The sequence below is a fragment of the Papaver somniferum genome, chromosome 9 (assembly GCF_003573695.1).
Source record: "Papaver somniferum cultivar HN1 chromosome 9, ASM357369v1, whole genome shotgun sequence".
Taxonomy (NCBI): domain Eukaryota; kingdom Viridiplantae; phylum Streptophyta; class Magnoliopsida; order Ranunculales; family Papaveraceae; genus Papaver; species Papaver somniferum.
This window is the reverse complement of record NC_039366.1, coordinates 65,007,227-65,027,164: the sequence shown is the minus strand read 5'-3', so window position 1 is coordinate 65,027,164 and position 19,938 is coordinate 65,007,227. Positions and strand designations below refer to the sequence as shown.

Below are 19,938 nucleotides of genomic sequence, written 5' to 3'. Positions count from 1 at the left end.
GTGGACCAGTTTAGTCCACATAGACTGGGTCCTCCAGGTTGGTTGTTTCAATGTCGGGTGGAAATGGCTCAAGGAATGGCTTTAATCTCTGCCCGTTGACTTTGAAAACGTTCTTGTTGGAGACATCCTCCAGCTCTACAGCTCCATGAGGAAAAACTGTGCGTACTAGGTACGGACCCTTCCATCTGGAACGCAGTTTTCCTGGAAAAAGATGTAATCGGGAGTCATACAGCAAGACTTTCTGACCAGGAGTGAAGGATTTGCGTAGAATACGCTTGTCATGAAACATTCATCTTCTGCTTATATAACTTGGCACTGTCATAAGCCTCATTTCTCAATTCTTCCAACTCGTTGAGTTGAAGTTTCCTTTGAATTCCAGCTTCGTCCAGAGAAAAGTTCAGCTCTTGATTGCCCAGTAGGCACGATGTTCTAATTCCACAGGTAGATGGCACGGCTTTCCATACACTAGACGATAGGGGGACATGCCAATTGGTGTCTTATAAGCTGTTCTATAGGCCCACAAAGCATCATTCAATCTCAATGACCAATCTTTCCTGGACGGGTTGACCGTCTTCTCCAGAATGTGCTTAATTCCCTATTAGAACTTCCACTTGTCCACTAGTCTGAGGGTGGTACGGAGTAGCAACCTTGTGAGTTATGCCATACTTGCGTACTAAAGACTCAAAGTACTTGTTACGAAAATGTGAACCGCCGTCACTGATGATAGCTCTAGGGGTACCAAAACGTGAAAATATGTTTCCTTTAGAAATGAAAGTACCACCTTGTGGTCATTTGTTCTGGTTGCTATGGCTTCTACCCACTTAGAAACGTAATCAACTGCGACTAGGATGTACAACTTGCTGTCAGACATGGGAAATGGACCCATGAAGTCTATCCCCCAAACATCAAAAATCTCCACAATCAAAATGGGGTTCAATGGCATCATGTTTCTCCTCGAAATGCTTCCTAGCTTTTGACAGCGTTCACAAGCAACACAATAATCATGGCAATCCTTGAACAATGATGTCCAATAGAATCCACACTGCAAGATCTTTGCAGCGGTTTTCTTGGCACTGAAATGGCCTCCACATGCTTGGTCATGACAGAAAGATATCACATCTTTCTGTTCAGTGTTGGGGACACATCTCCTAATGATTTGGTCTGGGCAGTACTTAAACAAATATGGGTCATCCCAAAGGAAATGTTTGACTTCAGCCAGGAATTTAGAGCGGTCTTGTCTCGACCAACGTGAGGGCATCCTACCTGTAGCGAGGTAGTTAACAATATCAGCAAACCAAGGAAGGTCTGAGATAGACATCAGCTGTTCATCTGGGAATGATTCTCTAATCAGCTCACATTCATCAATAGACTCTAAAGTTAATCTAGACAAATGATCAGCAACCACATTCTCACAACCTTTCTTATCACGGATTTCGAGATCGAATTCCTGTAATAAGAGTATCCATCGAATAAGGCGAGCTTTAGCATCCTTCTTGGAAAGAAGATACTTCAAAGCCGCATGGTCTGTGTATATGATGATCTTAGACCCTATCAGATAAGATCTAAACTTGTCTAATGCGAAAACGACGGCAAGCAATTCCTTCTCGGTAGTTGAATAATTGAGTTGGGCATCATTAAGGGTTTTGCTAGCATAGTATATCACATATGGTAGTCTATCAACTCGCTGTCCTAAAACAGCACCAACAGCATAATCAGAGGCATCACACATAAGTTCGAACGGAAGCTTCCAATCGGGTGGTCGGACTATAGGAGCGGTGGTGAGAAGGGTTTTTAATTCCTCCCATGCCTTCACACAAGCAGCATCGAAATTGAAGGCAACATCTTTGGAGAGAAGACTGCACAGAGGTCTGGAGATTTTGCTGAAATCTTTGATGAATCGCCGGTAAAAACCAGCATGACCTAGAAATGATCTGATCTCCTTCACAGAGCAAGGTTGTGGTAGATGTTGAATGAGGTCAACTTTAGCTTTATCCACTTCAATTCCTTTTTCTGAGATGATGTGTCCTAGAACTATTCCTGAATTCACCATAAAATGGCATTTTTCCCAATTTAGAACAAGGTTCTTTTCTTTACATCTGGATATCACGAGGGCAAGATGCTTCAAACATTCGTCAAACGAGGAACCAAAAACAGAGAAATCATCCATAAAGATCTCGAGAAAACTATCTATCATGTCAGAAAAAATGCTCATCATGCAACGCTGAAAAGTAGCAGGTGCATTACACAACCCGAAGGGCATACGTCTATAAGCAAACGTCCCAAATGGACACGTGAATGTAGTTTTTTCCTGATCTTCTGGAGCAATGTGAATTTGGTTATAACCGGAAAAGCCATCTAGAAAACAGTAGTGACTGTGTCCAGACACACGTTCTAGCATTTGGTCAATGAAAGGGAGCGGGAAGTGATCCTTCCTTGTTACTGTGTTCAACTTCCTGTAGTCGATGCATACTCGCCATCCTGTGGTTGTACGAGTAGGGACTAATTCATTCTTGTCGTTCTGAACTACAGTAATGCCTGACTTCTTAGGCACAACTTGAATGGGACTAACCCATTTGCTATCGGGAATTGGGTATATGATACCCGCATCAAGTAGTTTCAGGATCTCTCCTTTGACTACATCTCTCATGTTAGGATTAAGTCTCCTTTGCATTTCCCTAGATGGTTTGGCATTCTCTTCAAGGTTAATGTGGTGCATGCAAATGGTGGGACTAATTCCTTTGAGATCTGAGATGGTCCATCCTAAGGCCTCTTTGTGTTCCTTAAGTACTTCTAAAAGCTTACTTTCCTGTTCCGTGTCTAAACATGATGAAATAATGACGGGTAAAGTATCAGAAGAACCTAGGAATGCGTACTTCAACGTACTAGGCAATGTTTTCAATTCAAGCTTGGGTGGCTCAACAATGGATGGAATAAGCTTGGAATCAGAGAGTAAGGGTGGTTCCACTTCATATTTCCTTTCAGTGACGTCCATTTGAGGTACAGATTCGAGCAGAGATAGGACGTCACTACAGTATGCATCATCATAGGAATCTGAGTTAAAGTTCTCCATACATGCTTGAAAGGGGTCGACGGATAGAATGTTAGTCAACGAATCTTGCATTAATCCTTCAATCATATTAACTTCATGCACATCATCATCATCAAGATTCACAGGTTGTTGACTAATATCGAACACATTCAATTCTACCGTCATGTTACCAAAAGACAGTTTCAACACTCCATTACGACAATTAATGATCGCGTTGGACGTAGCCAAGAAAGGACGTCCTAAGATGACAGGAATGTGACAGTCTGGGTTTTGTACAGGTTGAGTGTCTAAGACAATGAAGTCTACGGGAAAATAGAATTTGTCAACCTTGATCAAAACGTCTTCGACCACTCCACGAGGAATCTTGACAGATCGGTCTGCCAGTTGTAGAGTGATAGATGTTGGTTTCAACTCCCCAAGACCTAACTGCTCATAAACAGAATATGGCAGTAGGTTAACACTTGCACCTAGGTCTAATAACGCTTTATTGACCGTGTGTTCTCCTATAGTGCAAGAAATTGTTGGACATCCTGGATCCCTAAACTTGGGTGGAGTTTTGTTCAGAATGATGGAACTCACCTGCTCAGCTAAGAAAGCACGTTTTGCACATTGAGCTTGCGCTTTTGAGTACACAAGTCTTTGAGGAATTTGGCATAAGCAGGGATTTGCTTGATTGCTTCAAGAAAAGGAATGTTGATGTTGACTCTCTTGAACAGATCTAACATCTCATTGTAATGGGTACTTTTCTGTTGATAGATCAATCTTTGAGGAAATGGGGCAACAGGAGAATGAGTTGGCAAAGGGACATTCACAGCAGTAGAATTGTCAGATTTTCCAACTTGCTCAGTTCTTTGGTTTTCTGGGGTTGTGGAGACAGCGTGGAATTTGTATCAGATTCATTAGGTTCGCCCACGTTGTTCTCGATGACCTTACCACTTCGGAGGGTGGTAATGGCATGGACTTGATCGGGTGAGGTTTCAGTGCAGGATGTTGTGCCTGTTTGAAATATCCTCTTTGGATTTTGTTGGGGTTGGCTCGGAAGTTTACCCTTTTCTCTCTCACACATTTGATCCATCTTTTGATCTAGATTTTTCTGACTTTGCATCAAACTCTGGAACATTTCCTCTAGGGTGGATAATCTCTTGTCGGTATTGTGTTGAGGATATGATTGTTGTTGAGGGTTTCTCGGGTGTTGATAACCTTGATTGTTCTGATATCCCTGATTGTTTTGATAGCTCTGATTGGGTTGAGATGGTCCTCCCTGAGTGGGGCCTTTGGACCATGAAAAGTTAGGGTGGTTTCTCCATCCTGGATTGTAGGTCTGTGAATAAGGGTTATGCTCTGGTTTTTGAAACATGGCATGTGCCTGTTCAAGCCTAGATTCCTGGACTGCAAGCAAATCGGGACAATTTTGGAATTGATGGCTAGGATCGTTACAAGCGGCACAAACAGACGAAGCGACATGTTCTCGGAGAGTAGTGGTGGAAGGTTTTGAATTTTTATGTAGTTCTAACTCTTCTAATCTCCTAACTATTGATGCCATGTTTTCTCTTCCCTCGAAATCCGCTTCAATCCTAAAAGCCTTTGCTTCGGATGTAGTCTTTCTGGTTTCACGGATGGATTCCCACTGTTGCGTCTTTTCAGCTACTTCAATCAAGAAGTCCCAAGAAGCATCAGCAGTTTTGTCTACGAATAGACCATTACACATCGACTCAACCGTTGTTCGGGTGGACACATCTAGACCTTCATACAAAATTTGCACAAGTCTCCATTTTTCAAAACCATGATGGGGACATTGGAGCAATAATTCATTGAATCTCTCCAAGTATCTAGCTAAGGTCTCACCTTCTAATTGCACAAAGCTATTCAGACTTTGACGAATTGTCGCAGTCTTGTGGTTCGGGAAAAACTTTTTGAAAAACTCCTTTATGAGGTCATCCCATGTCATGATGGATTGAGGCTGTAAAGCATAGAGCCAGGCCTTTGCCTTATCTTTCAGGGAGAAAGGAAAAAGCCTTAACTTCAGGGTTTCGTCGGACATTTGAGTGAAACGCAGAGTTCCACAAATTTCCTCGAATTCTCTCACGTGGTGGTACGGGTTTTCATTCTCAACACCTCTAAAAATAGGAAGCATCTGTATTGTGCTTGATTTCAGCTCATAATGGCCATTATCCTCGGGTAGCACAATACAAGAATGTTGACTGGCTCTAGTTGGGTACATATAATCCTTGAGGGTACGGGGTTCTCCCATTGTTTCTGGTTGATCTGGACTGTCTCCCTCAGAACTTAGAATTTCGATAGGTTCGTCTGGGTTAATTCTAACAAGTCTGTTTGTTTGGTCTCTGTAGGTCACAATCATGTCCTAGTAGGTACCTTAACTAACATTTTGGTCAGACAGAGCAATCGGAAACAATTTGGCCCACAAGGGTTATGAAGATTTGGTTTTGAATGGGTGTTGGACTAACAAGGGATTTTTTTTTTGGTTTAAAATTGGGCTTTGGAAAAGTTTTTGAACTAAACCTAGCATAAATTAGCACAACTCATAAAAGAAAATAAAAACAAATAATAATTAAAACAAGCCCATAAAAGAAAAAGAAAAATAAAAGAAAAATAAAAAAAAAACAAAAAAATAATTACAGTCCCAAATATAAAAAAAAAAGAAAAAGAAAATAAATAAAAATTATTACAATCCCAAATAAATAATTAAATTAATTATTACAAGCCCGAATTTGAATTTAAATGAGGCCCAAGTGGGTTAACTCATGGGTTAGGCTTACTTGTTTTTTGGAGGGAAGCCCAAAAATAGGCTTTTAGTCCCCTTTTAGTTGCACAGCCCAGTTGGGCTTTAGGATCGTCCTAAGCAGCTCACGCTCAAGCCCAGCAACAGTTGAAGTGACTCAGAAAAACAGGCCCAGCAGAATCTGCAGCGAAGCCCAGTTGACAGCTTCAGTTGGCAGCCCAGTTGGCAGCAGCAGGCTTTGGCAGCAGCAGGCTTTGGCTTGGCAGCAACAGCACAGCACAGCTTGGCAGAGAAGGCACCAGCAGCAGCAACACAGCCAAGGTGGTACCTGCAATGATCACAGAGTGCAAAGATAGTCAGGCCAACCCTGCAATGATAGTCAGGCAAGTATGCAATGATCTGCTGCAATGTTTGCAAGCAGAGGGTTGCAATGATAGTGAAGCAGGCCTGCAATGATTGCAAGGCAGAGATGCTAATGGAACTCAGCAGTGGCAACACCACTCCCCGGCAGCGGCGCCAAAAACTTGGTGTGCCAATGGAAAACACACAGAAACTTGCAAGTATACAAGGCCAAGTTTATAGAAAAGAAGGAAAGCAGGGGAAAGTCCACAGGGAGTGGGAGCACTATAAGAGAAACCTAAGCTAACAATGAAGACAGTGAGCAAGACAAAGCAATATGGCATACAAAGTGGCATAAGTAAAGAACCAAAGCAGCAAGGTAAAGCAAAGCAGCAAAGAAAACAGCTAAGAACCAAGGCTTGGAAGCCAAGGGCAGAGGTGAGTTTGTGCACTGACTTCAGTGCACAATAGGCTTCAAAATGCAAGAACTAAGCAAAACAGTAAAGGAATGTAACTAAACAGTGAATAAAAGCAGAGCAGGAATTGTAAATGACTGAAGAAAGAAATTGTGGCTAAGCTAAGGCTTAGATTCCACCTTGTGTCCTAATCAAATAGCATATTCCTAGGTTGAGTTGAGTCCTATGCATACAATAGAAAGGAAAGAAAAACAGCTTGCTAACAGAAATACCCTTAGTATTGACTGTCTTTTGACAACACAATCAATCACAAGCAATCATAGCACTGCTTTCTTCCCAATGCACAAGAAAAACAAGCATATGACATCCTATCCTAGCAATTTACCATTTGACAGTGCACCAAGGCTTCATCAAAGCCTTAGCTTGTTGCTAATTAGCTCATGAAAAACATGTTAACAGCATCAACATTCATCATGCAAAATAATTCAAACATAACATACACACAACAATCAACTGTTAACTGCATAAGAAGACTGAAATTGGAATTGCATAATATTTTGGTTTAATTCTCTACTGGCTAGTCCAGAGATCATCCCCATCCTCACATACATCCCCTATTTATACATATAAGAAAAATCCCCAAAACAGGACCACATCAGTCCAATTAGGGGTTGGTAAAAATACAAAATAAATCAAAAAAAGATCCTACCTAACTATGATAACAACCCTAATAGACTAACCCATGCTTCAATTAGACGTACAATCAATTTCCCCAAAAAGTTCCCAAATCAGAAAAATTAGGTTTTACCAAATATCCAAAATTGACTCACCTAATCTCTGACAACTGCTCCAAAGTGTCGACCCATGCCTCCAATCCTTCTCCTGATGCTTCTCTTGTTCTTCCCATGCCCTAATTGCTTTTCTAGCTCATCTATTTCATCAACCCCTAACCTAGGGTTCCTGTGAGAGGAAAAGATCGAGGAATTGATGTTATAGAAAGCTAGAGGAGTAGGGGGAATGATGGATCGAATGGTGTTGGATGAGTGATTTGGGGAGAAGATGGTGGAGTGATTTGGGGAGAAGATGGTGGTACTGTTGCAGAGAGGGGGGGAAAGAGAAGATGGAGTCGATGGTTTTAGGGTTAAGACATGTTTGGCTAATGGGTATAGAATGGGGTATTAGGGTGTTGAGCGGGTTCAGCGAGGTTTGATGATCTGCGACAAGGAGCGATGGATGGGAAGATGGTAGGTGGATCCAACGGCGATACGGAGGTAAGCGTGGAGCGACCGTCGGATGAAGGGATGTAGCAAAACGGACGACCCAAGATGGAGATGGGCGTTGCGATGTAAAGCGGGAGCTTCGGAGTTTGATGTGCGATGATGGAAAGACCGTTGGATAATGATATGGATCCAATCTGACGGCTACATGAGAAACGGGTATGGATATAGGAAATGGACTTGGGTGAGGGTTTTGGGCATTGGGTATGCCAAGCCCATATCTTCTTTAAGAACAATTCTTCTTTCTTGAGCCCATTCCTAGCTTTTTGGACGTGCGCTCCATTCTTTGCGGCTTCCTTGCGTAATTCTTCCCGTCTTTTCACTACTCTTCAGCTCTTTTCCGCTCCGCAATTCATCCAGACTTTATTTATTACCTAAAAATGCAAAATTAAGTAAGAAAAATATTTATTCTTGAAAACAATGAAAATACAGACTATGGGATAAAATGTAGAATTAATGCACAAAAGATGAGTTAAATGCCAACAAAAAGGGATAAATATATACAATATTTGGCACTCATCAGAAAACAGAAACCTGATATATTATTATATCGAAAGCCTTGACCAAAGAATTGTAGGCAAAGGAGATCGAGGTATGGAACGGAGAGGGATAGAGCTCTTAACCGAGTTTTGGGGGAGAAGTTAATAACATCGGGAATCATGCGCATATTATGTGGCGTATTTTTCTTTTGAAGATATATAACAAAAATAAAGAACGCGCGATTGGGGGATATCAAAACTAATTGGGGGATATGAATTACTTTCCCTAACCAAAGGTGTCTGCTAAGGGGTGTTTTTGGGGCGAAAATACTAAAACACCCTTCCCTTAAAATGGAAATTAAAAACTTAAAATCAAAAAACAAAAACATATCCCCCATTTCCATCTTCACCTCTTATTAATCTCTTTTAAGGTTAGGACTTTGAAACCTAAATATTCCCCACTCCCTTTCAAATTCTAGATTTTCCCCACTCCCTTTCAAATTCTCTTTTCCTTCTCGGACGGCTCCTCACTTTGAAAACGATTTTTTTTAACATTCGGAAGTGATGAAGACCATGTCGAAAGTGATGAAGACCATGCCGGAAGTGATGAATACCATGTCGGAAGTGATGAAGACCATGCCGGTATAGATGAAGACCATGTCAAAAGTGATGAAGACCATGCCGGTAGTGATGAATACCATGTCGGAAATATTTTTTTACATCGCCGGAAGTGATGAAGACCATGCCGGAATTGATGAAGACCATGTCGGAAAATGGTGTCGGCATGCTTGGTAACTAACATTCAACGCCGTAACTTAATGCCGGCATGTTCGATAGAAATCTATCAATGCCGGTATTCAAGTGAAAAAAAAACAAGTTTCTGGATACTTTACACCATGTGCCGGCATAGACATTTAAGCATCATACCATGCCGGTAGCAGGTCGAACACAGTCGGGAGGGTCTACGCTCCCCCCCCCCCCCGGACCCCCTGGATAGCGTGCCGACATAGTTTTTTGGTTGAATACTATGCCGGTTTCAATTTCAAAATGGGGATAAGCTCTGTGCCGGCATGAACGTAGTATGAATACCATGCCGGTATGGGTGCATAACACAAAATGGGAATAATGTGTTATGCACCCATTTTTTGACTGCATGACATGTTATGCACTCATAACAGCAGCATCTTCTTCTTCTTCTTTTTCTTCTTCTTCTTCTTTTTCGTTGTTCATCATCCAACCTCAAATAAGCTTTATTATTGTTCCCTGTATTTTCTAAATCTCTAATTAACTTTTCTTCCTGTTCTACTTGATTGAAACAATTACAAAACCCAATCTCCATCTCAGAACACATCTCGGATCCATCTTCTCAATCATAAAAAAAAAACCATTCATACATCTTTCGGAAATAACAAACAGCAAGATCTCGATTCATCTCATAACATCACCTCAAACCCTAATTTTCGATTTCATTCATCTATTGTTTCCAATCTTCATGTGATTATATTGTCTATCAATATTATTGATCATAAATCACAGTTGGGAGGAAGAAAAGAAAAATAATTGAAGAAGAAATTCCCGTGAAGAAGAAGAAGATAAGATACGAAGAAACCAAATTTTATAAATTGTGGGTTTGGGAGAAAATTTCTCACGAAAATAGAGTGTGCACGTGAACTTTTCCGCCCGTGGATTTCACGGTGTAAAAAATCTGTAGAATAGGTCTCCCTGTAATTTTCACTAATACAAATGAATACCAAGCCCAATGCTTAACGCTCCAAAAACAGCACCGACAGAACTTCTCGCAATTACTCCATCTCCAAATGCACCCGGACTTTCCCTTGCCGCACTATTATAATAAATGAGAAGCTCATCAGCAACTGGTGTACTCCAAGAATGTTTCTTTGGATTAGTTATCTTTGTCCTGCGAAAAGAAACTGTAAAGTAGTTTATAATTCCCAAGTATGCCATGTACCATGCATCAGACCCTTTATCTTAGCAGGACAATCATGAATCAACTCGTACATGCGTATCCGAAAGCCCACCCAATGTACTTTTCATCTTCAAAACACACTTTATTTCTAAGTTTCCATAACTCGGATCTCACTGTCAAGTTGGCAACAAGCCAAAGATCGTTAATCATTCTAATGCGACCCTTTGCTGCATTATAAGAGATAATACAATCAACACTATGAGTAGTATTAAAATACTTTAGCTATCCAAGTTCACACCCTACCGAAAAACCTACAATACCAAATAATGTGGTTTACGGATTCCATATCCTTATTACAAAGATAACATCGATTAACTATAGGAATACTAAACTTCGAAGCCACCTTGTCTTGTGTTTCACAACACTCTCGTGCCATAATTTTCCAAGCTTGCACAAATAAAGTAGGTTGTACTATAGGACGCCAAATCAAATTAGCCTTATTGTTAACTGCAAATCTACTACACCTTTTGTTGACTTTACAGAGAAGACACCTTTTGATCAGGTATCCGATAACATCCTCATTTCCAATATTCTCCATAAATTTTCAAGATCAGTACCAGATTGAACCATCAACCCACGAATACTGTTAAGAATAACCCAGTGGTTGTCGATGATAAGATCACTAACCTTTGTGTTGAAAATAGTTCTGATAGCATGATTAACACCAACTGCAGTTGCAATAGAAGAATTACCGTACCAAAAATCCAAGAACAAAGAAGTAGACCTTCCATTACCTATAATGCTCTTTATATTCTCTTTACCAATCGGACAGGCCCACCTGATGTCAGGGAAATAGTGAAGATACTTTGTCATTATTAATGCTACTACGTAGAACGAAATATTTAGCTTTCATAAACTTTTCCCAAACTTCGTCAAAAAATTTTAATCTTCCACCAAAGTTTCATGAGCATGGCCTTACTGACAACCAGAATCCTACGGATACCAAGGCTGTCTTCATTACAAGGACTACAAATTAATACTCTCATAAACTGTAACAAACTTTTTCCTTATTTGAGAGTCACCCGATTAAATGAAGTTTCGAACAGCTCTCAAACAAAGAGATATAATCTACGAGGGCCATTTATATACTGGCATAGTATAAATGGTGTGTAACTTGCAATAACTGACCTGACTGAAACCAATCTTGCTTGAAAAGAAAGCCTTTGACCCTTCTAGCCAACCAATTTATCTAAAACCTTCTCAACAACTGGTTTTATATGAGCATACCTCGCTGATCGCGACACAAGTTGAACACCTTGGTAACGGTACGGAAATACAACCTTTTTCATACCCAAAAAGTTTGATATGGCTCTTCCCTCGAAGTCGAGCCATCACCATAGTAAAATTTACTCTTTACTATGTTAACCGTCCATCTAAACGATCTTTTTACCTCTTGGGAGTTGGGAGCCTAGTTAGCAATTCGGGATACGGGGAAAATTCGGGACGACAAAGCGTACATATATTATTCGTTTTGGCGGAATCTAAATCCGGTCCATCGTTCGGTCAACATTCGTGATTTGGAAATACCTTGGAATGAAAAACGTACGCGTATAGTTCGTTTTAGAAATATGAATATACATTAACGTGTAAAATAGTATATCATTTTTAATATGATCTCACTTTTGGTTATAATGATTTAATGATTTTAACGAACTACATTGGTATATCTAGGGCTGCACATGGTTCGGTTTTTATCGGTTTTTGGAAAAACCTAAACCGGAACCTAAGTACTCGGTTTTCCAATAATGAAAACCAATGAAACCATATAGCATATTCGGTTTCATTGGTTTCGGTTTCTACTCGGTTTTGTTAAAAACCATAGGGTTTTTGGTTGACCGAATGATTTATAAACAATAATGTGTCAGTGCTTTATAGTTTACACAAACAGTACACCCAATACTACAAGCGGCAGAAAAGTTTACTGGCAACATATCAGAGGCATAAATGACGAGCAACTAAAATGACATCAAAAGGCTTTAACTCCAATAATCCTCCTAAGAGTCCTAACCATTTATTAACTACAATTCATCAGTGTGAAAAGATGCATTCTGCTATGGTCACTATTAATCGGTTAACCAATTGGTTTTCGGTTCGGTTTTGAGATAAAACCTAAACCGAAACCAATACTTTTGGTCATCTGAAACTGACAACCATTAATAAACCATATCAATATGGTTTCGGTTCGGTTCGGTTTAAAATCTTCGGTTTCGATTTCGGTTTTCTGTTCTGGTTCGGTTTTGTGCAGCCCTAGGTATATCTATGACCATAAGTTCAAAATCCCTTTTATATCTGTGTTAGAAAAAGTAAATGCTAGAAGATTAAACTATAATAAAAAACAATAATACGGCGATGATGCCGAGAAGTATCGTACGAGGAATATAATACAGGTTTGGAGAAATTTGCGCGTATCATTCCAAAACTAGTGTCGGGAGTAGAGCTGGCAAACGGGCGGGCCGGGGCTGGCTTGTTACGGGTTACACGGGTTCGGGTTAACACGGGTTAAAACCCGCGGGTCGATATTCTTCACGGGTGATCATTTCTTCAACCCGTAACGGGTAAAGCTTGCGGGTTCACGGGTTAACCCGACTTGTTTAATTAAAAATAAAATTATAATTTCATTAAGTTAATTTGTGACAAAACAGAGACCAAAGTCACCAAACCACAGAACATAACTTGGGGATAATACTAAAACATAGGATTACATAGAAAAAAAACAAAATTATACGTTTTCTAGTCTACTGTGAAAAAGAGTAAAGAATCAAACCCTAACCTAGGATTATCGTTTCTAACCTAAAATCAATTCACGTCCACCACTTTCATCACCTGCATCTCAATTTCATTCATAAATCTTCTCGTTATCACTACCACTAATCTGCAACATTAATCAACAACAACAAAAACGCAAACCCATCTTCATCCCATCATATTACTAATCCAACTCTTAAATCTACAGAGAGCTTCTGGTGAAGTTTCATTAGATATGGATTTGGAGATGGATGAACTTGTTAATGAGCATAAAAACAACTCAAGTTTACCACCACTACCACCAAAAAGTAATTCTCCTGCATTAATCAAAACAGCTCCACAAATCATTCCTCCGCAGCCTGTTAGAAGAAGAAGTAGTAAAGGAATGTCTATTGATCATGAAAATTACCAACAACAATCAATAAAATTTACAGCCACCACAACAAATTAGAAATCAGAATAGTGAGTCTCCTCAATTTGGAGGAGGAGGAGGTACTGATGAATTTGTAAGACGTGCTTCAAATGATTCTTTTAAGAGGAACACAAATTATTCATCTAAGAAGAACTCAACTACTTTTTTGAGGTCTAAGACAGTGAAATCAAGATTAATGGATCCACCAGCGGATATAATGAAATCAGGGAGAGTAACAGCAAAATCAGTGCAACTAAGATCTGGGTTTATAGCAGGAGGTCGTAAATCGTCAGAAAATGATGAAGATAGTGATGAAGATAGAGAAAAGAAAAACCAGAAAAGAAAGAGCATAAGAAGAAAAAAGAGAGATAAAAAAGAAAGATATCTCTTCATTTAGTTTTAGGGTTTCTCCTTTTATACCTTAATCGTGTGGATGTGATTACCCTAGATAATCTGACGGACAGGATTATAAAAAAATTACTAATTAGTTATTGTGGACGGGTTTACGGGTTGTACCCGCGGTTTCACGGGCCGGGACGGGTTAACCCGTTTATTCACAAACTGGCATTTCTCCAACCCGAACCCGGCTTGTTTAGAAACCAGCCGAGCCGGGTTCGGGTTTTTACGGGTCGGACACGGGTTAACCCGCGGGTTTCAGCTTGTTTGCCCGCTCTAGTTGGGAGTCCTAGGACCTCACTCTACCTCTAGCATTTCACAACACCGCGTGAATTCTTGAAAAGGAATACTCCTCCCCCTAAGAAAATTCTTGACCTTCTTGACTGCAAATCTAGACATAAAAACATCTGAACCGTCAATTCCCATTTCATCCATCAGAACTTTAAGCTCATGTACGACAAGAATTACAATATCATCCCCACTTTATTACTCTTCCACCCTTGGTGAATGTGATGTGACACCTGAAGTAATAACATAGAACCTTCTTCGTTGATATCATTCATAAAAGACGACCCAACAGATCATCGATCTCCGAAACTCGACACCTCTTCGATCGCGAAAACGTTTTATCCATCTCTTCTCTGAAAGTAAAACCCTAACTCAAGGTTCCAGACATGTTTAAATTCTGGTAATCCCGTTTCTCTTTTAACTTTTCGTTCGAATTCTCAATTTAGGGTTTCATTTGTTCCATAATTTGATTTCAATTTTAGAATCGATTTGGCTTATTTTAGTTGGATTTTGAAGCTAATATTCTTGTTTTTTGATTTGCAGGGGTTCACAGGAACCACAAGAGCCACCACCACCACCACGTGTACAAGGCGGACCTGGACAAACTTCATGGTATCCACCGTCAGTGGTTAGTTCTTCTAATTCGTCTCGTCCTTCTACTCCAGGCGGTGGTAGTTCTTCGTCTAGTTTTAATATGCAGCAAAGGCCTTCTTCAGATCGGCCTCAATCGCAATCTCAAACTCAGCTTTCTCCAGCTGAAGCTGCAGGAATTATTTACCAATTGAAGGACAAAAGGTTTCAAAACATGATTCTAACACAAATTTGATTCTTCCCTTTTTTTTTATAAGTGAGATTTTTAACTTAGAGATGCTAATTTTACTTGTTTGGGTTGTCTACCACGGTTTGAAACATAGCGTTGATGAGTTACGGAGGCTATTAACTGATAGAGAAGCTTACAATCAATTCTTATTCTCACTTGATCAAGTGAAGACTCAAAACAATGTAAGTAGCAGTTGTTTGTAGTTCGTAGAGATTAGAGAGTAAATGATTTTGTAGCTTCATTTGTGAGTAAATACGTAGATCAATGTGTATAATGGTTCATGGTTTCTGGTAGCGTGTTTGGTTGCTCAGAGTTTAAGTGACGTGTTGTTAGGTATGTGAAAGAATCAGATAGACCAATGTTTAGTCATGTATGAACAACTCAACTTCTTTCGAAAAGTGAATTGAAGATACAATCAGTAAGGTTTCAGTTTGCTGGTTGATGTGAGAAAAAGGAAATGAAAAATCACAATGTGAGGGTATAGAATATATAGTGTACGAGCAAACGAGAGGCAACTCAGAGCCCTCAACTGGAAACCTGAGGGTGTCTTTAATACTCCCAAAGCTAGAGAATATGTGTTTGTTTTATGAAGTTTAGACACCATGATTGGTATGTGAAGCCTAGTACAATTATTGGAGGTTAGTGGATGACAACCGTCACTAAATGCTGCTAGTATATGATTTTAGACTATGTTGGCATGCTTAAATTCTCTTAAAATGTCCACAAAATATACAGCTATTTGCCTATATTTTTCTTAGTTATTGTAGTACATTCACTGTCCTACCATTATCAAAGATCTTTTACGTGCACGGAGTTTGAGTTTCTGACCTTCTTAGTTGTTCTCCTCATGTCCATTTAGCTTCGGGATGAACTGCGAAAGGAAACATTGCAGCTAGCAAGTTAGTATATTTCTCAAGGCTACTGCTATACTCCGCCAAGGTTTTTTATGCATGACATTGTTCTGAAATATCTTTTTTATCTTTTTGAAATAGGACAAAACATAGAGAATGAGCCACGCATTGTGGAGCTAAGGAATCAGGTGAGAATGATGGGGAATTTCCTCTTCTATTTGGTCAAAAACTTGGCGTGTTACTAACCTCTGTTAGTCGATTTGAATTATAGTGTAGAATTATCCGAACAACGGAGCTGGCTGCAGCTGAAGAGAGACTGAATGAACTGGAAAGACAGAAGGAAGAAACCTTAAAGTTTTATTCCCCTGGCACTTTGCTTCAGAAAGTACTAGGTATGGTAGAACTGGTTTCTTGGTTCTTTATTATCCATGAAATTTCCTTTGTAGACAACTGGAGCTAATTGAATTTGACATGGATTTCACAGATGCTGTGAATAAGACTGATGAGGAATCCGAGGTCCTTCATAAACAACTTCTTGAGAAGGAGATAGATTTGAGTTCATTTATACAGAAGTACAAGAAGCTCCGAACCAGTCACCACAAACACTCTCTTACCCATCTAGCTGCCAAGACAATCTGTTTATAGAGACGATGAAGGTTATTATCTATACATATAGAAAATGGCAGGATAAATATTTTACTGTACTTATTGTTGACATAAGTAAAAATATTAGCGTGCTAACTTGAAACTATCCCCTGTACTTTTTGCCATCTCATCTGCCTGTTGTATTGCAATCTCAAACGTTGTTTTCGTAACACGTTACTTTATAAAACCCTAGGATTGAGGAAACTAATTGGTTTCGAAGTGTCTTGTTTTTGTATTTCTCGCTCCTTTTTTTGTCAAGAGTAGAGCTGAGAAAATGCATTTGCAGTTGATGCATATATTCTGTTCTCTTCCTAGGTTTAAATTTTCATATATTTGTTCTCTTCTGAGGTTTAAATTTTCACCTTCCGTAGCTGTACATTGGTTTGTTCCTAAAACTTCTATGGGTGTCTGTATGCCATACCCATTGGTTAGAAATATGATACACATGGGCTACATGTTGCCTGTGGCAATGAGAAAAGATAGATACAGAGGGAGGATCACATTCCTGAGCTGTACTTTTCAAAATTTTGGTTTGATAGATCAGCAAACTAAACTTTTAGAATCTTTGTAGCCATTTGTTCTTCGTTGAAAACATCAGCAACTTGGAGTTTATATGAATAATTTGTTAGTTCCTTTTGTTGGTTCTTCATGGTTGTGCGGAGTTGACAGTTTATTCGCTCTCTTTGTTCTTCGTTTTTCAAAGTTGATTGGCAAAATTTTGCCAGTCAACTTTGAATTTCACCTCAACACCTTAGCACCTTAATTCAAATTTACTACAGACTTTCATTAAACTGAGATAATGAGATCATGTTATTGTTAGCCCCACCAAATAAATAATGTACAGGAAAATCCATGAAAAGCACCCATAAGGATATAACAGATGATCTACATAGATATATCTGGCCCATAATGGCTTATACAAGGGGCATACTCGATCGATATAAAAAAACATCAAAAATACCACACTCAAGGCTTATTCCTGTGCACAAGGTTAAAAAAACCTTTTTGACATGCCAGGTGGCATGGCAAAGAGTTGTGCCATTATGGGAAAACCACAAAGCGACATAAGTTTTATCGGCCGTTATTATCAACAACGTTGGCGATATTATGAATGTCGCTGGCGTCATCAAACCCATCGCGCGATTTACATAATATCGCTGGCGATATTATGATTATCGATCAGTAGTTATTTTGCAACGGCTATTTTCCCCCTGATGGTTCCTATATATACGGCCTTGTACTTCTTCAAATTACTCACACCTAGTTTTACATATATTTCACCAATTTCTCTATCTGTATTCTCAATTTTAAATTTCATAATCATCAATGGCGAGAGACAATGAAGAGAGGAATGTTCTTATGAATCGGTTTATATTATAGCAAGAAATGCATCAAAGGAGGTTGCAAGATCTTAACGATGAGTAAGCTGAATATAATAAACTAATCGACACTCTGATGCTCGTACACACGGGCCAAATACCTAGAGTTCCAGAGCTACAAGAAGTATTCTCGAGAAGATATATGTATCGACGGAGGGAATTTTACCACCAGAGGCTGATGCACGATTATTTTCTTCCCAATTGTGTGTACTCTGATCAAGATTTTCAACGTCGATTCCGCGTGCCTCGGCTTCTGGTGAAAAAGATTATTGAAGAGCTTTGACGAGCAGAGCCTCAATTTAATTATCAGTTTGATGCATTGAATATTAGAGGTCATAGTCCCGAACAAAAAATTACTTCGTCTTTAAGGATCCTAGGTTATGGCAAACCAGCGGATGCAAACGATGAGTACCTTCGTATGGGCAAAACAACTTCATTCACTTTCCTTTCATTGTTTTTGAAAACGTGGGGGTACCAAATTACCCCAGCACTTTTTTCTTAGGCAATCTGTATGGACAAACTCAATACAACTCTGAGAGTTAAACTCAATCAAGAAATAGTATCTAGAGTTATATCTCTCTGTCACTTGCGATTAAAGCGTTTACAGAATCAAATCCGTGAACATCACAAAGAGATTACTTGGACGGTACCAAAGACCAATGTCCAAGAATCAATCAAGTCGTATCCAACAAACTAGGTCAGATGTCTCTACTGTGATTGATCAACGCACAACCTGTGATATTTCAATTATAAAGATAAACAGTATAATGCGGATAAAGAAATAACATAAACACTAGAAGTTTTGTTAACGAGGAAACCGCAAATGCAGAAAAATCTCGGGACCTAGTCCAGATTGAACACCAAACTGTATTAAGCCGCTACAGACACTAGCCTACTACCAATTAACTTCGGACTGGAATGTAGTTGTCCCTGAAAGGTATCCCACCAATTAAGGTACAGTCGCGCTCCTTACGCCTCTTGAATCCCATTAGGACTCCACGCAATTGATTCCCTTCGCTGATGTCACACCAACTAAGGGTTGCTTCAACTCTATTGAAGACTTTGAACCAATCTTCCTCTCACAGATCAATCTTATATATGATTTCCTTTTACAATCCGGACTTATGCAACCCGTAGTGCAGCCTAGATTATTAGTCACCTCACAAGTATAAAACCCGTGGAATCAACAAAGTTTGAGATGAAGAGAACTTTGATGATTTTTGTCTATCTTGATCAAGTGAGTAGCTCAACAATCGATCAAGGTCAGGATATGCAAGTTATCAAAGAAGGATAACTGGACCTGGATTCACGAATCCCTATGAAGTCATTGTAGTCGCTAAACCCTAAAAGGGTTAGGAAGAGGACGACTCAAGTTACAACTAGGACACACCAAAAAGTGTTGTCGGGATTCAAAGATCCCAGTTGCTTGAAGTTCCCCTTTTATAGACGTTCAAAGCATAGGTTGCTTTTTAGGTTTAAGCTAAGATAGCTTTGGAACCAAGCAAACAATATCCACCATTAGATGAATCTTTGAATCTGATTCACATAAACAATATATACACTCTGGTTTGGTGAAACCATAACCGAACCGTGTACAAAGACTATGTTCAACATGGTTTGCGGAAACTAGCCGATTTGAACTTAAAAGCTTAATCTTCATTTTCATGAACACATAAGACATTAACTCTGAGTCACAAACATGTGATCAAGTAAGTCTAGTGTTTTTAGAGAATTAATCAAATGCAAATTATCCCGTAGAAATAATTTAATCGTACTTGAAAATATAATCGACATGGTTAGTAGGTGTACAAGGTACAAATACCATTGTTGTTCGTGAATCGGTTCATTCATAATACGTGTACCGATTTGTAAACATTTAACTGAACCAAGTTCTGAAGTTAACAGAACTATTTAAGTTTGTGTACCGGTTTGGAAACCTTAAGACTTTCACCGGTTTTGGAGTTCACAAAACTATTATAGTTTGCGTATCGGTTCGGGTACTAAAATGTGTTCGAGAACACAAAACTGTTTTAGTTTGCGTACCGGTTTGGACTAATCCCGGTTTCGTAACCAGAGTTCCAAAATGGTTTGCAGACAAGTATGCACACCGATCTG

At 39.4% G+C, this 19,938-nt stretch overlaps 1 protein-coding gene across 1 annotated transcript; it reads left to right on the top strand.

Annotated features, from left to right (window-relative positions):
- Positions 1-14,368: 14,368 nt before the first annotated feature.
- LOC113314399 (vacuolar protein-sorting-associated protein 37 homolog 1-like) lies at positions 14,369-16,663 on the top strand. Its single transcript, XM_026563196.1, has 7 exons — positions 14,369-14,528; positions 14,672-14,923; positions 15,043-15,130; positions 15,808-15,847; positions 15,941-15,987; positions 16,071-16,191; positions 16,284-16,663. The coding sequence occupies exons 1-7, from the start codon at positions 14,515-14,517 to the stop codon at positions 16,442-16,444; spliced, it is 723 nt and encodes a 240-aa protein (XP_026418981.1). The 5' UTR covers positions 14,369-14,514; the 3' UTR covers positions 16,445-16,663.
- The last annotated feature ends 3,275 nt before the right edge of the window (positions 16,664-19,938 follow it).

Bases quoted from the DNA above. Each gene is read 5' to 3' on its own strand.
- LOC113314399 (XM_026563196.1), top strand. The intron at 15,131-15,807 runs GTAAGTAGCAGT...ATGTCCATTTAG, and splicing joins AAGTGAAGACTCAAAACAAT to CTTCGGGATGAACTGCGAAA. The intron at 16,192-16,283 runs GTATGGTAGAAC...TGGATTTCACAG, and splicing joins TTTGCTTCAGAAAGTACTAG to ATGCTGTGAATAAGACTGAT.